At 43.4% G+C, this 17,629-nt stretch overlaps 1 protein-coding gene across 20 annotated transcripts in view; it reads right to left on the bottom strand.

The window, feature by feature from the left end:
- LOC110333163 (protocadherin gamma-A4) overlaps window positions 1–17,629 on the bottom strand; it is a 180,751-nt gene that overhangs the window by 63,961 nt on the left and 99,161 nt on the right. The window contains exon 1 of one of the 20 annotated variants that reach the window (XM_021214660.2): window positions 14,126–16,953. The exons of 18 other annotated variants lie outside the window; for them this stretch is intronic. In XM_021214660.2, the coding sequence (XP_021070319.1) occupies window positions 14,126–16,543 (2,418 nt within the window). In that variant the 5' untranslated portion in view covers window positions 16,544–16,953. Of the gene's footprint in view, window positions 1–9,863; window positions 13,314–14,125; window positions 16,954–17,629 lie in introns of those variants that run through there. One more of the 20 variants, XM_021214638.2, reaches the window with a different exon arrangement.

The raw sequence follows: 17,629 nt of genomic DNA, 5'->3' as shown, positions 1-17,629 counted from the left end.
TCTGGGCTGGTAGTCTTGGGTTCTATAAGAGATCAGGCTGAGCAAGCCAGTGGAAGCAAGCCAGTAAAGAAGATCCCTCCATGGCCTCTGCATCAGCTCCTGCTCCCTGACCTGCTTGAGTTCCAGTCCTGACTTCTTTCAGTGATGAATAGCAATGTGGAAATGTAAGCTGAATAAACCCTTTCCTCCCCAACTGCTTCTTGGTCATGATGTTTGTGCAGAAATAGAAACCCTGACTAAGACACCAGGACTAGACTGAAAAGTGGCCATTATTACTGAGACACAGTTGGGTATTGAGAGTTACAGGTGCCTCTTATGTCTTACAGACCAACAAGAAAAATTAATCTGGGATAGGTCAGGAACCCCCAAAACATACCAGCATAGGGATACAAGAAAGCTTACCTTACTCAGCCTGTGAGGACCCACCCACCTGAACAGATGACCACAATGGAAGAAACCACTAATTAAGGAAATGGTGGCCAAAGGTCCAATCACACAATATCTACACTTGGCTGTTTCTCAGAATTTCAACCTGTACATACTCTTGATAGCTCTTAAATCCATTCTCTAGACTTTGATGTCTGTGTATATGCTATCTTTATCCATCTAGTTGCTCAATTTGAAAATCTGATGAGATGCTTGAATGAGAATGGCCCCATAGGCTCATATATTTGAATGCTTGGTTCCTAGTTAGTGGAATTGTTTGGGAAGGATTGGGAGGTGTGGACTCATTGGAGGAGGTGTGGCCTTGTTGAAGGAATTGTGTCTTTTGGGGGTGGGCTTTGAGATTTCAAAAGCCCACAGTGGGGCCAGTGTGTCCCTCTGCCGACTGGCTCTGGCAGATCAGGATGTATCCCTGCCATAGTGATCATGTACTGACTCTCTGAAACTGTAAGCCAGCCTCAATTGAATATTTTCTCTTATAAGTTATTTTGGATATATCTCCTCACAACTACAGAACAGTGACTAAGGCAAACCAAAAATATTTTATTGAGGATCTACCATTTCAGACACTGAAGAATATAGTAATACACAAAACAATTCCTGCCCTGTGGAGTTCATAACTACAACATTCATACTTCAACTCTCTGGAGTTCAGCATTGCTTTGTTGAATCTACTTTCTAAACACTACTTTCCCAATCCACTCTTTTTTTTTTTTTAAAAAAAGAAATCTTTATCTGAGACAGAGTTCTCTGTGCAGCCCTGGCTATTCTGAAACTCACTCTGTAGACCAGGCTGGCCTGCAACTCACAGATCATCTGCTTCTGCCCCCCAAGTGCTGGGATTAAAGCTGTGCACCATTGCACTCAGCTCACGCTCACTCATTTATTTATTATTTATTTTTATGTCCCTTGCACATCCCTTTTCATATCACTTCATGTGTTGGGTGCGTGTGTGTGTGTGTGTGTGTGTGTGTGTGCATGCGCATGTGTGGGCATTGTGTTGCACATATAAATATCAGAAGACAACTTTTGGAAGTCTCTTCTCACCTTCTGTCTTGTTTAGGCAGGTATCCCTTTTGTTTTGACTACTGTGTACTCTAGGCTAGCTGACCCTCAGTCTTTCAGGCCATCCTCCTCTCTCGACCTCCAGTCCCACTGCAGGAGTGATTACAGGTGCACAGTACTGAGTCCAGCCTCTTAGGTCAGTTTTGGGATTTGAACTTGGGTCATCACATTTGTTTGGCTATGGCTTTTCCCCCTGAGCCACCTCCCTCGCCCTCCAGCACTATCTCTTACTAGTAACAAGGCTGTTGTTCTCTATGAGCATCCCAGTGTCTAGTTATGACCCTTACAGATCACATGTCCACACAAGAAGCAGAATCACCTTCATGTTTTGAATCATATTTTGTCATTGTCTTATTTTAAAACTATTTAATAACATCCAAATACAAAAGAACTTAAAACCAAATTGAGAATCTTTGATAAGATTTACAAGGCTCTGTCTAGCCTGTCGGTCTCACCTCCTGCCCCATGTCCAGTATCCCTAACTCTTCTCCTGGGCAAGTCTCACACCTCTTCTAGGACCCTGACATAGCTAGTCCTTCTGCCTGGATATTTCTTTTTTTCATGCTCCTTTTTTAAAAAAAGATTTATTTATTATTATATCTAAGTACACTGTAGCTGTCTTCAGACACACCAGAAGAGGGCATCAGATCTCATTACAGATGGTTGTGAGCCACCATGTGGTTGCTGGGATTTAAACTCAGGACCTTTGGAAGAGCAGTCAGTGCTCTTAGCTGCTGAACCATCTCTCCAGCCCCTTCGTGCTCCTTGTTGCCTCAATACATCCTACTAAGCCCTCAGACCTCGCTCTAAGCCACTCCAGGATCCTTTCTGACCTTGAGAATAGGTCTGGCTTCATGATAAGATTGCTGCTTGTGTATTTCTACTTGACGCCATTTATCACACGTTAAGTACTTGTAAAAGAATGGCACCTGATTCAGGAACCATGTTGTCTACCTTCTTGCATCCTTGTCACTTGAGACAAGTGTTTGGGAGTCAATAAATATGTATAATATAAATGAATTAATAAGCTATCTACTGTTAGACTTGTGCAGACACCAAGGTTTACTGCTTCTGGGTGGGATCTTCCAGCCTGCACACTACAGGGATCAAAGCCTAACTTTGTGCAGGGATAGTTTAGGCTTACATAGTATAGTATGAGGATACAGCACTCTGCACTACTTGCTTGTCAAAGCATATAAAATGTATGTGCAGTATTCCCAGGCATTACAGGATTGCATGCCTGGAACTCCTAAACTCCTGAACACGAGAGGATGATGCAGAGGAATCCTAACTTCCTCACTTCAAAGCCAGCTTGGATGGGCTACATAGCAAGTTCAAGGGCAGCCTGGACTACCTTAAAATATCCTTAACAACAAAATGGTAATTTTCTGTAAACTAGAAACAAGAAAAAAGAATATAAATTAAAATACAATACCAATTATAGTAATAAAAAAATCACATATTTAGACAGCTTAATGGAAGATATTTAAGACACAGAACCTTTTGTCTTAGTAAAGAAATGGATACAACATAAGTATTCATCATCTGACGGATAACAAATAGATGATAGATACCTATGCTATTGAAACACAAAGGACGAAATCTTGTCATTTGTGACAGCATGGATGGATCTGGAAATAATTGTGTTAAGTGAAATAGACTATAGAGAAAAAGACAAGCACCACATCGTCTTACTCATATCTGTATCTAAAGTAGTCAGTATTACATGGGTTAATAGCAGAATTGTGTCAGGCATGGTGGCTCACACTTTTAATCCCAGCACTCTGAGTGACAGAGGCAAAGAAATCTCAGTGAGATTCGAGGCCAGCCTGGTCTACATAGCAAGTTACAGACTAGTCAGGGACAAATAGTGAGATTTTGCTTCCGAAAAGGTGTAGGGGTTGTATTTACCAGAGACTTGGAAGAGAGGGGGCAAGACAGAGAACGGCTGATCAATGATAACTAAATTGTAGTGAGATAGCAGTCAGAAGTTCGGTTCTACTATTCTACAATAGGGAAACAACAGCTAACAATAATATAATGTATTCAAAACTAGAAGAACGGACTGAGTTTGCATTTTATGTACTTTACCTAGGTTAGTTCTATAAAGGTAACTACTTCTCCACCCCCCCCTTTCTATTACATTTTAGGTTATATCTTTACATCTTTCCAACTTACAGATATTTCCAAATAATTAAAGTCATCTTATGAACTCCAAATGCAAAAAGCCTGCAGGGCTTTCTAATGGAATAGTACTGCGCCATATCTCTTCTGTGGATAGGAGACTCAGATGATGAGTACTTATGTTGTATCCATTTCTTTACTAAGATGAAAGTTTCTGTGTAAAATACTTATATAGCATGTCAGGGAAGTTTATTTGCAAGTGTTAAGTCTGTAATTTTTAGGAGTTTGTAAAGTACTAGTTAGTTCAGTGAAATGCCAAGAGAGGAAATGATTACTGAGAAATTACCGAAAGAAAGGATATTTGAGGAGATAGATACATTTGACTGGATTTGAATATCTTACAATGTGAATATATCAACAATCACACAACTCCCTCAATATTGTGTTCAAATTTTTATGTTATAATATATTATTTAAAAATAAAAACTAAACATGCTGGAGAAATGGCTTAGTAGTTAAGAGCACTGGACGTTCCTCAGGGGGCTTTGGTTTGCTCCTTTGGTTCCCAGCATCCACACAGTGGCTTACAACCATCTGTAACTCCAGTCACAGGGGATCTAATGTCCTTTTCTGACCTCCATGGGTGGCAGGCACACACATGGTGCACAAACACACATGCAAACTCTCATGTACACAGGTAAAAAATATCAATCACTTAAAAAAGTTAAGAAGCCCTCATTAGTAAAAGTTATAAAATAAAGCTGAGATAATTTTACAAGTTTTAATTAAACAGGAATATATACCATGTTCATGGATTAACAAATCTCAGTATTGTTAAAGTCTCCTACCATCACAGAAGAGATATGGCGCAGTACTATTCCATTAGAGAGCCCTGCAGGCCTTTTGCATTTGGAGTTCATAAGATGACTTTAATTATTTGGAAATATAAGACCAAGAACTGTAGCTAGGCATGGTGGTGCATGCCTTTAATTCCAGCACTTGGGAGGCAGGGGCAGGTGGATTTCTGAGTTCGTGGCCAGCCTGGTCCACAGAGTGAGTTCCAGGACAGCCAGGGCTATACAAAAAAATCTCTGCCTCAGGAAAAAAACAAAAAACAAACAAACAAACAAAAAAAACCCCAAAAAAATCAACCAAACTAAAAGACCAAGAACTGTTAAAATAATATTTGCAAGGAATAAAAATATCAGCAGACCTTACCTACCTGACTTTAACACTTACTATAAAGCTATAATAATTCAGAAAATATAGTATGGGTAAGGTAATAGAAAAATAGATCAATGAATGGAAGTAGTCACACTTATCAATGAAATAATTTTCAACAAACGGTGCCAAAACAACTCACCAGGAATAGAAGAACATTACCAATATGTGTTGCTGGAAACTTTAGGAAAGGTTTCCAGAAGAGGAAACCTACTTCAGTGAATAACATCTTATACAACAAGGAAAAGCCTATTTTATTGATTTGCTTTGTTTTTTGTTTGTTGAGATGAAGTTTCACACTGTGGCCCAGGCTGGCCTGGAATTTACTACCAGAACCTCAAACTAATGATGATCCTCCTGTCTCAGCCTCCTGAGTATTGGAATTATAGGCATGGTAAAAAGCAAAATCTGTTTAAAATAGAGTAAATAAAAGTGGAGCAGTAATTGTTAAATTAACACCTCTTTTCACTCAATCTCTTTACAAACAAACCACTAGAGCATAGTGTTACAGAAGCTAAGTGGCCTCAGGGCATACATACTTGTTGGTATGTTTGTTCTTTCTTGGTTGCCATTCTTTAGTAGATTCCCACAGGTAGGAATTAGCATTCAGGTTAAAGATGCTAAACTATTCGATTTATTTAACTCTCTTTAGAGATCAAAACCCAAGTCACAGTTTATAATGGAATCAACACAACACAGACCTACTCTAGAATCCATGACAGTAAGGAAACCTGTGATCAGTAATCAGACAAGTTTTTGTACATCTCACTACTAATATTATTTTACTTTTGATTTACCAGAATTCTCCTTTCATACTTTTCCAGAGTTTGCATTTTGCCAGTACTTAGGAACTGTGAGTTTGAGGCCAGACTGGTCTACATAGTGAGTTCCAGGACAGCCAGGGCTATGTCGAGAGGCCCTGTCTTGAAACTTAAACAAACAAATAACCCAAGTCCCCCAAAACCAGAGTTTGCATTTTATGTACTTTACTTAGGTTAGTTCTTTATAGGTAATTACTTCTTCCCCCTCCCTTTCTATTACATTTTAGGTTATGTCTTTACATCTTTCCAACTTACAGGTAGTAACATATATAACAGGGGAGTTTATTTGCAAGTGTTGAGTCCGTTATTTTTAAGAGTTTGTAAAGTACCAGTTCAGTGAACTACCAAGATCACACCACGATCCATTCGTACATCCACCTGATTTCAAGGAACAGACTATAGCCAGCACTAAAGTTGGCTGATTGTTTAAGTGATGTTGCTGGCTCATCATCACTTAAACAATTTGCATTATTTTAATTCCACAAGCCTCAAACAGGTAGCAGGAAGAGAAGATCTTACCAGAGGACACTGCAACAGACATGAATAGGAAAGTATAAAGCAGCCAGATTTGTAATCCATTTCGAAAAACAAGATTCAGCATGAAAAGCAACCTGGATTTGTTAGAAGACACTTGCCAAGGGGATGATAATTTTTAGAGTTTGAGTCTACCAGCTTCCATGAATGAGGCTTATTCTTAAATTTCTTTAAATGTTTGGCAAACTTTATCAGCCTGATATTTTTCTTCAGTTATGTGCATTTGTTTGTGTAATTGCCAGTGAGTGCAGGAACTCTTAGAGGCCAAAAGAGGGTGCCAGATCCCCTAGGCGGTGAGTCAGCAGATGTGAGGGCAGGGGAATGTGCAAGTTCAGTATCTGCCCTTAACTGCTGAGCCATCATCTCTCCAGCTCCAGGCTGTGTTTGTGCAGTGAGAGTTTTCTCAGATAGAAAAGACCACGTATCATGAGAAATGGGTTTTGAGTATGGATCTTTCATGGTTCACTGACTAAGAATTGGCCCCATATAAACACCAACACAATCTGAATGCCAAGGTAAAGCTACTAAATATAATGTGTAAAATATGTAACCAAAACACCATGAACCATCTGTTCCTATCATGCCTGGCTGCGGCATGCTTGCCATGTCAAGTTTCTCACCACAAGCTTTCTGTCATTTTGCCAGAATTGTTCTTCCCTGAGATTGCTGGAAAGAGTCCATACTGAGAAAAATCTGCATTTGACTGAACTTAGGCTTCACTGAGAGGCTCCTGCCCCAGGGATGAACCTGCTTCCCAGCAATCAGAATGTCGGTCACCCCACCCCCACCCAGGGTCCCTCAGTGAGATTTCGATTATGTCTTTTTTATTTTTTTCCAAGACAGAGTTTCTCTGTGTAACCCTGGCTGTCCTGGAACTCACTCTGTATACCAAGCTGGCCTTGAACTCATAAATCTGCCTGCCTGATCGAGTCTTGAGGAGCAGAGCTTTTAAGAAATTTCTAGTGTCCCTAAGTTCACAGGAGCTACAGATTGCTGATAGGACTGTGGCATTTTAGATCAATAGTCACCCGGAAGTTAAAACCTGGGGCCAAAAAACGGGGGAATGAAAGGCATCCTTAACACTTCAGAACCAGCACAAACAGCACAGCCAGGAAAGGTGATACAGAAATACAGACCGAGACAATCACCAGATAGAAATTAAGATGGAGTTGGAATGCAATTTTACCTAGTGGTCACTGAGATATGAAAATGCTCACCAAGGATGTTAGCCAAGACAGGGTATGTCACAGAAGTGGTTAAGGGGGACAGCTCTCCATCATCAACAAAGTCTCTCACAGTGGCCTGCTGGCAACTCCTTGTGAGAAAGACACATACTCCACATATCTTGGGCTTGTTGGGCTACAAACTGAATTCCACCTGATCAACAGAAGGTCAGGCAGGCTTGGAGTCAGCATCCACCACCATCACCTTGGGGACTGGGTAGCTAGGCTCAGGAACTCCCACTCTCTGTGCACTCACTGACACATAGGACCTAGGGTCTTCTGGTCGATGGTCAGTAGGAGACATTGCCATTGGGACCCAAACTGGGATAAGAGGCTCTGGCTTGAGCAGAGGGCTAACCTCAGCCAGGCAGGCCAAGTAAGAGGCTTGACAGAAAACAGACTGCTGTTCTTAGCACCGATCTGATGCATTGCATGACATTTTCACTAACGAGGATGCACTGCCTTAATTTTCTTAGTATTAATTACAGAATACTGCACTTAGTACATTGTATCTACAGCTTAATGTGAATAAAAAGTATGTGTTATTTATTTATTTATTTATTTATTTATTTTTATTCAGTACTATGGATTGAAGCTACCTTGCATGTAGAAGACAAGAGATTTTGCACTGGGCTACACTTTGGACTTTTTGTTTTGAGATGTGGTCTCACTAAGATTGACTTTGAACTTCCTATCAGCCTGCCTGAGCCTCCTGGGTACCTGGAATTAGAATTAAAGGTCTCTAGTACTGCACTGGCTAAAATATTTCTTTTAAAAAAATCATACAAGTAGAACAACATAATTATTTCTCCTCCTCCTCCTCCTCCTCCTCTTCCTCCTCTTCCTCCTCTTCTTCCTCCTCCTCCTCCTCTTCCTCCTCTTCTTCCTCCTCCTCTTCTTCCTCCTCCTCCTCCTCTTCCTCCTCCTCCTTCTTCTTTTCCTTCTGCTCTTGCTTGTCAAGATGTATAAAGTGACATTTGAATCTTGTTTTATTTGGGGGGCATTTTATTTAGTTGTTTTGATTACCTTTCATTCTTTAAATATCACTACTCTCTTTTATAAATTTGGATTCTAATTATTAAGATTTTTTAAAAATATACAGGCAACACATAAATAGAAAAAGCAAAAACACATAAATAGTAAAAACGAATACTTAGGACCTGCACTTTCCAGAAAAAAAATTGTTTGTAGAAAGAAAATTGTCGTGAAGGGAAAATATACTACTGAAAAGTTTCTTCAGAACAAAAAATATTTTCAAAACATTTGAATTTTAAAGATATTTCCTCAAGGAATTCTTTGCTATGTAAATGGCAAAAATAACTCATTTGTGCTACAGTGGTGAATTGTGGATATTTTATATATCATTGGTACAGCTTAAAATGGGTAGAAGAAATATTTGGCTTTATTACTGTATATGTATTATACTACTGAAATGTGTAACTGATAAAATACTATTATAGTCCTTCTTCATTGCAACACAGATTGTATATCTGGGAAAAATTTCAAGTGTGTAAGAAATAAAATTCATCATACTTAGAAGTCAAACAGTTTAAAAACATGAAATTTCTTATACCAAGAAAGTCTAAGCGCAGAGCTGAAGAGATGCATAGGAGTTTACACTACCTGCTGGGAATCATAAGCACTGGGAGCTTGGATCTCAGCTGCCTTGAAACTGGGTAGGGGGTCCTACAAGGAACTGTAAACCCCCCCCCCCAGAAGAAACTGTAACCCCCTCCACAGAGATCAGGGACAGGAGCACTTCCAAGGCTTGCTGGCCTCCTGGGGTCAGGGAAAAACCTTACCTCAAAGGAATAGGCAGAAAGTGATAGAGGAGTACCAAGGTCCCTCATTCTGTGTAGGATATACTACACTGATACAGGGGCACACACAACAGACACATGCACAAATAACTTATACAAGAAAAAACATATGTATATATCCCTAGTGACCAGAAATAGTATTATTTAAAGGACACTAAATACATTGTATGGATTTACTAGCAGATTCAAATGCAATGAAGGCTTCACTGGGGGTTGAATCCAGGATCTCTTTTCCATGCATGCTAGGCAAGCGCTGAGCTCCAAGTTACACACAACTCCAGTATTCTTAACAGATAAAGTGGTATGAGGTAATCATAATCGACACAAAGATGCTTCATGGCCAAAAAGAATTAAAAGTTGAACAAGCATTATCTTGAAGAACTAAGTTATCAAATTATAGGGTACAGAGTAACGTAAATTAGAAATTGTTTCGATATTATGCAATAGTTGCATATAACAACACGAGTATGTATCTTTAAAACCAAACAAGGTGACTAAGTTGTTGTTGGTGTCTGCAGTGTATATACAGATGTGTTCACAACTGCTTTATCAGTTCCAAATACCCGTGAATGTTAGGATGATAGTTTGCTCCAAGCTCAGAATAGACTCACCTGATTTAATGCATGATTGTCTTTAGAAAATACAGAATCACCCGATGGTAAAAGAGGCTCGGTTTTCTCGCAGCTCTCCTGGCTGATGAGCGTGTCTGCATAGTTGGGCTGCGGGAAAATCAAGTGACTCTTTCGGGAGCCTGCAGTGAGCGAGACCTCGTGCGAATAGGTCTGCAAGAAAGCTTGCACTCCGTCTACGCCCACAAAGTGAGAGGCTGTAACGTCAGCCAATCCGGGTCCCGCAGCCCGGAGCAGGCGCAGTGAGTGCCAGCGCCGCAGCCTGAGCGCCAGCAGCACCAGAACAAAGACCAGGAAGACGGTGGAGACCGCCGCCACGGCCACCACCAGATAGAGAGTGAGCCCTGAGGTTTCGGCGGTGGAAGGAGATTCTAGATTGTCTAGATCCGCCAGGACGTCGGGGATGCTGTCCGCGATCGCCACAGTGAGCGTGACAGTGGCGGAGAGAGGAGGCTGGCCGTGGTCCTGCACAGACACCACGAGGTTCTGCTTGAGAGCATCTCTGTCCATCAGGGCCCGAGCCGTGCTTATCTCACCCGTGTGCAGACCCACGGAGAAGAGCCCTGGCTCGCTGGCCTTTAGCAGACGGTAGGACAGCCAGGCGTTCTGTCCTGAGTCTCTGTCCACTGCCACCACCTTCGTCACCAGATAGCCAGGCTCTGCTGAGCGGGGTGCTAGCTCCACTCCAGTAGAACCGTCGGTAGGGAGAGTGGGGTACAAGATTTCGGGGGCGTTGTCATTCTGATCCAGCACGAACAGGCTCAGTGACACGTTGCTGCTGAGCGGCGGGTTCCCGCTGTCATGCGCCATCACTTGCAGCTGTAGGTCTGGGAACTGCTCGTAGTCAAAAGAGTGCAGTGCGTACAGGACACCGGTGTCCGAGTTGATGGAGACGTAAGAGGAAAGGGGCACGCCCTGGTGGGTGTCCTCAGCTAGTGAGTAAGTGACTTGGGCATTTTTGTCACTGTCGGGGTCGTGGGCGGTCACGGATGCGATAGAGGCCCCTCTAGGGTTATTCTCCGGGATGTAGGCCCAGTATGAGGCCTGAAGGAAAACAGGCGGGTTATCGTTTGTGTCTGCTATGTTCAGCGCGAGGTGAGTTTCGGTTGTCAGGGGCGGACTTCCCCTGTCAGTGGCAGTCACCGTGATGTTGTAACTAGGAACATCTTCTCGGTCCAGGACTGCATCTGTGACTAAACTGTAATAGTTCCCATAAGATTTTTCTAACTTAAAGGGCAGATTCTCTTGGATGGAACAGATTACCTGTCCATTTTCCCCAGAATCTTGGTCATTTACGTTTAAAAGGGCTATTAATGTCCCTCGCGGAGAGTTTTCTGGGACAGAGTTGGTGAGGGACGTGATGGCTACTTCAGGGGCATTGTCGTTCACGTCCAGAACTGTGACCAGGACTTTGGCCCGTGCAGAATATCCTGCATTATCTGTAGCTTGCACCTCCATCTCATAGAACCCCGATTCTTCATGATTCAACTCCCCTATTGTTGATATTGTCCCCAAGTTACTGTCTAGCTTGAAAACTTTCGCTGCCTTGTCGTCCACATACCGGAAGGAATAGATCACTTCCGCATTGGCGCCTTCGTCCGGGTCGGTGGCGTTGACCAGCAGCAGCTGAGTGCCCACAGCCACGTTCTCCCGCACGCTCACGCGGTACTCGGACCGAGCAAACGCAGGAGCGTTGTCGTTCACATCCACAACCATCACGCGGATGCGCGCCGTGCCAGTGCGAACTGGGTCTCCCGCGTCGGAAGCGGTGAGGACTAGGAGGTGAACAGCCTTTTCCTCCCGATCCAGCGAGCTCTCCAGCACCAATTCTGGGTACTTGTTACCATCAGCTCCGTTCTGCACCTCGAGCGAGAAGTGAGCGTTCGGGCTGAGCTGGTAGCTCTGAAGAGAGTTCTTTCCGATATCCGGATCCCAAGCATGGGGAAGAGGGAACCTCATTCCAGCGGCGGCGTTTTCGCTCATTTTTATTTCTAATTCACTTTCACGGAAGTAGGGAGCGTTGTCGTTAATGTCCCTCACTTCTATTTCTACTCCGTATATTTTCCCTATATCTTCCATCAGAATCTCTAGATTTAACTGACACTTGATGGACCCCATACACAGCTCCTCCCGGTCTATCCTGCCCGCGGTGACCAAGCTGCCGCTTCGAGGGTTTAGAGCGAGAAGTTGAGCCCTACCTCTGGAGACGATGCGGACCCCTCGCTCCGCCAGCTCGCGGGGCTCCAGCCCCAGGTCCTTGGAGATGTTGCCCACCCTAGATCCTTTCTCCAGTTCCTCCAGAACCGAATAGCGTATCTGGGTGGATCCAGCTTTCCACAGCATCCCGAGGAGGACTCCCAGGAAGACCAGCCCTTTGCAGTCCTCTGGCCATTGCATGAGGATCATTGCCAACTGAGGATTATTTCCAGTTCCGCCTTGACCACTTAAACCAGAATCCGCTTTGAAACCTTGGAGCACGACAGTTAGGAGGTGGGAATAGTTCCTCCAGGCCAGTTTGCTGCTAGAGGTGTTTTGTCTCAATCTGTCCGCATTGTGCTTTAGGCACATGCAAAGCGAGCAGGGCTTCGCTGCTTTTCCTTCCCCGTGGTGAACAGCGGCGCTCAGAGTCTGAACCAATTACTGCACAGTTGTGAACTCCAGGAGAGGATTTTGGGGCTGTAAACCTTAAATAGCTCCATCTACTGTTCTTCAAATGGAGATGGATACAGAAGACTCAACAGTACCAGGCAGTTCAATGAGCATTCTATAATTCCCCCCCACACACACACAAATTCACTTCCTCGAATTATTTTCAGTAGCTGTTTGTGTTTTCCTATATTTTCCAGTAAGACAAAAATTTCAATAGATTTCTTGAAAATCCCTAAAGGGAAGAACTATTGTAACAAGTTGGAATTTATTACTGAAAAAAACAAACTGTCAAAATCATATGGAAACCAAACATGAGAACTGTTATAGTACATATTATTAGATTCTAGTGAATCTAATCAATCAATGAAGATTATGGACACCTTTAGAGTAAGTGGAAAGATTCTGACCTACATTAACTTGAACTGGAGATTCTACAATTATAAGATGTATTGTGTTGCAAAAGGGACATTTGGTGTTGAGAAAGACTTAGTAAAAGAAAATTAGTAATCTGAGGAATACTGTGAACTTTTTCTTCTTCTGAGTAATTTTGAAAACTACTGGCCATACATTTAGAAGCACATAAAAATGTAGAAAAGATTCTAGGAGATGACTGCCTGTAATATTTAATGTGACTAGAAACTGTCTTTGAGAGCAAGCACTTTTTGGTGATGGCTGCTGAACAATGGACTCTAGCTATCAGCAATGCTTAAGTATAAACTCTAATTGAGCTACCCTTTCTGATAGCCATAAAATAAGATTCCAAGAAAACTTGCTTGTAAGACATAAAAGTGAGATTAAAAGAACCCCTGCTATATCTGAATATTACTATCAAATTATTTTCATATAATTTGAAAACTTTTTGTATATATTATTTCTCAGTTTAAAGATCAAGATATTTATCTCCCAAGAAACTACCACAGAACAAAAGTATAGCTCAACTAAAGTATTTGAGTAGGACCACTGAGAGATGGCTCAGCCTGTAAAGGTGTTTGCTGCCAAGCCTAAGTGAATCTGAGTTCCATTTCTGGGACCCACATAGTAGAAACAGAGACCCTACTCCCAAAGGTTGTCCTCTGACTGCCACATGGTGTATGTGTGCTTGTTTATGGGTACGCGTGTGCGCGCGTACACACACACACACACACACACACACACACAGAGAGAGAGAGAGAGAGAGAGAGAGAGAGAGATATTTAAATTGCTTGAGTGGCAGTGCATCATAATACTTCTAAGTTCTGAGTTTGGGTGTACATAGATAAAATATTTCAAAGTCCTAGAAGCCTAATGGTGCAGATACTGGCATATAGAGTAAAGACAGGAAAGAACTGAGACTGTTGGTATGATGTGCTCTAAGATATTCTTTTTAAAGCTGGTCGTGGTAGAGGCAGAGGCTGGAGGATCTCTAAGAGTTCACGGTCAACCCAGTCTACAATTAGTTCTAGGACAACTAGTGCTATGTTCAGAAACCCTGCCTCTAAATATATTATAAAAAAAATAAGTAAACCAACAAACAGACAGACAAATATAAAATAAATTATTTCCAAGAGACTTTGAAAACGGAACAGCTTGCGAATGAAAGGCTAATTGAAACTCACGTGGTTAGAAGCAACAGAATCCGAGACTATCTTGTTATTCTCCTCAGTGACACTCACTGCTACAGAAGCTTCCATACAAAGATCTCGCGAAGGGACCATTTCTGGAGTCAAGGTAAGAAAGTGAGAAGTCTTTTGACAATTGGAGGCAACATAGAGATTGTAGGAATAAGGAAGAGTCCCCTCGCTGTAGTTGAGAGAAACCCCTGGTCTCGTCTTACAGCAGAGGCCCGACTGAAAACAGTCTGAGACAGCAGGACTGTGGGACTGTCGAAGGCGAAGGACGATGGCCAGGATCACAACGAAAAGAAAGAGCACTGAGACCAAGGCCAAGGCCACCACCAGGTAAAACTGCAGCTCACTCTGGGGGTCAGACGGTAAAGGTTCATCTCTGAGGTCTGGCAGGACCTCCTGCAGGCTGTCAGCAAAGATAAGGTGCAGCATGACTGTAGCCGAGAGCGGTGGCTGTCCACCATCACGCACAGCGACCAGAAGGCGCTGCCGCGCTGAGTCCCTGTCTCCCAGGGCACGCGCTGTGCGCACCTCGCCAGTGCGCAGCCCCAGGCTGAAGAGCCCGGGATCGCTGGCCTGCAGCACGTGGTAAGACAGCCAGGCATTGTGTCCTGAGTCTGCGTCCACCGCCACCACCTTGGTGACTAGGTATCCGGGCTCGGCAGCGCGTGGCACCGTGTCGAAGAGCGCAAAGCCGTCGGGCTCAAGCGTGGGATACAGCACGCGTGGCGCGTTGTCGTTGCGGTCGCCCACCAGCACGCGCATGCTCACGTTGGCACTGAGCGCGGGCGATCCGTGGTCGCGCGCCTGCAGTGTCAGCTGGAAGGAGCGCAGCTGCTCGTGGTCGAAGGCGCGCTGCGCGAACACCACACCACTATCCTGGTTCACTGACACGTAGGACCACAGTGATTTAGGTTCTAGGTCGCTGGCTATGATGGAGTAGGAGATGAAGCCATTGGATCCCAAATCTGGGTCGAAGGCGCTGACCTGAGCAATGGAAGCTCCAGGAGGGTTGTTCTCAGCCACTTGGATCAAATAGGAGGCCTGGTGGAAAACTGGAGCATTGTCATTGATATCCCCAACATGCAGGGTAATGCTTGTGCTGGAAGAGAGAGGGGGTTTGCCTTTATCAGTGGCGATGATGGTGACATTGTACTCTGGAGTCTGCTCCCGGTCCAGGATCCCATCTGTTACAAGCTTATAGTAATTGCTGGCAGAAGATTCAATCCTAAAAGGAACCTTTTCTTTTACGAAGCAACTCACTCTTCCATTTTCTTCTGAATCTCTATCATACGTTTTGAACAGAGCCACCACTGTCCCCGGTTCTGCATCTTCGGTTATAGAATTGGACACTGAAGTAAAAACCACTTCTGGGACATTGTCGTTCTCATCGAGAATTTCTAGTACAATTTTACATTCTGAGGCCATACCTCCACCATCCTTGGCTTCTATGCTCATGGTGTAAGTCCTCTTGGTTTCAAAGTCAATAGGGCCTTTGGATTTAATTTCTCCATTTTGATGATCTAGGATAAACTTATCTCTAATATCTTCTCCTAGTGATTTGAAGGAGTAGGTGACTTCTGCATTGACACCCTCATCCTGGTCAGTGGCTATCACTGTTAGCACAGAGGTGCCGGCGGGCACGTTCTCTCTAAGACTGACTTTGTACGTACTCTGGCTGAACACTGGGGGGTTATCATTGGCGTCAGTGACTTCGATCTGAATCTGAGCAGTGCCAGTTAGGACTGGTTCTCCCCCATCAACTGCTGTCAGGACCAAGAGCTGGGAGCTCTGCTTTTCCCTGTCCAGAGGCTTCTCCAACACTAATTCTGGGGCATCCTTTCCTTCAGTCTTGTCCTTTACCGCCAGAGAGAAGTGCTCATTCAAACTGAGTTGGTAACTCTGGAGAGAGTTCGGCCCTACATCTGCATCTATGGCAGATTCCAGGCCAAACCTAGTGCCTGGAATCGCAAATTCATTGATTTGCAAAACACTACTATTTTGGAGAAAACGGGGAGGGTTGTCGTTTATATCTTCTATCACCACGCTGATGTGAAAAACATTTAGGGGATTTTCTGCCACAATCTCTAAGGGCAGGACACACAGAGGGCTTTGGAAGCAGAGAAACTCTCGATCTATTCTGTCGCTCACAACTATGTTCCCGTTCTCTGGGTTCACAGTAAGATACAGTTTCTCTGCAATAACTCTAAGGTTTCGTGTCAGTAAGTCCTGAACAGGCAGCCCCAGGTCCTCAGCGAGATTTCCCACGACTGAACCCATGGCCATTTCTTCCGGAATAGAGTACCGGACTTGCTCTGAGAGCCCTGAGCAGAACAAAGGCATCAAGAAGGGAAAGAGTACTTGCCTCCACAGGGTCCTGCTCCCTAGCTTCACGCTGCTGCGCTCCATCCTTTTCCCGCACCAGTGTGAAGGGAAGAGGCTTCGCGAATTATTTCCACCAGGAAGAAAACCCAAACGCTCCACGTTTGAGGATATCACAGTCCCTAATCTGATTTACCAAGCAGAAAATTCAAGTACCCCTACTCTTTAAGCCTTCAGGGAATGTACAGAATTTCAACCCGTAGAGCATGGAGTCAGCTCTTGCAGCGAATTGGACAGCAGCGGCGCCCAGAGGCCATTTATAAAATTGCAACCAGACCCTTCGCAGACTCATTGGGATTAGGGATACAGCTATGCTGAGAAATGGGGAGCAAAGGAATTTCTGAGTTTAGAATTTGACTGTTTTCCAGTGTTGCTACCGAAAAAAAGCTCCTCAGAGGTGGGATCTGTAGCATAACTATTAACCCAGTGACAACAGATCAAAAAGTTTGTCTTTTCTAAGGAAACACACACCTTGGAAGTATCAGGAGTCTTTTTTCAAGATCACGTGGGAAAATAGCCCCACCACGCGGTATAGGAAAACTTGACAGTGGGGAAATGACACCAGACATCATCGGACGCATGCGTAATTAGCAGAGGAGAGGCACTCAAAAAACGATTTAGGGAACATTTGGAATAAAGATGGTCAATGCCATAAAGTATTTTCAGTTGTAATATAGACCCATCACAAGGACTGTTAAAGAATCTCATGACATGAGATGGGAGAGAATTTTCTTTTTATCCTTTTATTTAAATGATATGTTGCATCCTAACTGAATTGTCTATGACTTGCGGATCAACTTTCAGAGCCAACCTTTTCTTTTTCTTCTTCAAGAGCTTGTCCAAGAGCTTCCAACTAGTTTAGATTGTGCTTAAAAATACAGACCACCCTCTCCTTATCAATCAAATGCCTCATAGTCCTTTGAATAATCTAATTCTAGTTCAAGTGTAGAGCCTTAAAGTTCTTTTTCTTCCAAGTCTGGAATTTCATAAACACCACACAAAACACTCAAATACATTTCTTGCTTCAGGACAATCTTAGGCATTTGTTAGGAAGAATTCTCTTCCCAGCAGTTGAAACAAATGTTCCTAATCACCAAATCAATAATGAATTAT

This window comes from Mus pahari, chromosome 15 (genome assembly GCF_900095145.1).
Source record: "Mus pahari chromosome 15, PAHARI_EIJ_v1.1, whole genome shotgun sequence".
NCBI classification, from domain to species: domain Eukaryota; kingdom Metazoa; phylum Chordata; class Mammalia; order Rodentia; family Muridae; genus Mus; species Mus pahari.
Note: the sequence above shows the minus strand (reverse complement) of the source record. Positions and strands in the feature narration are given on the sequence as shown.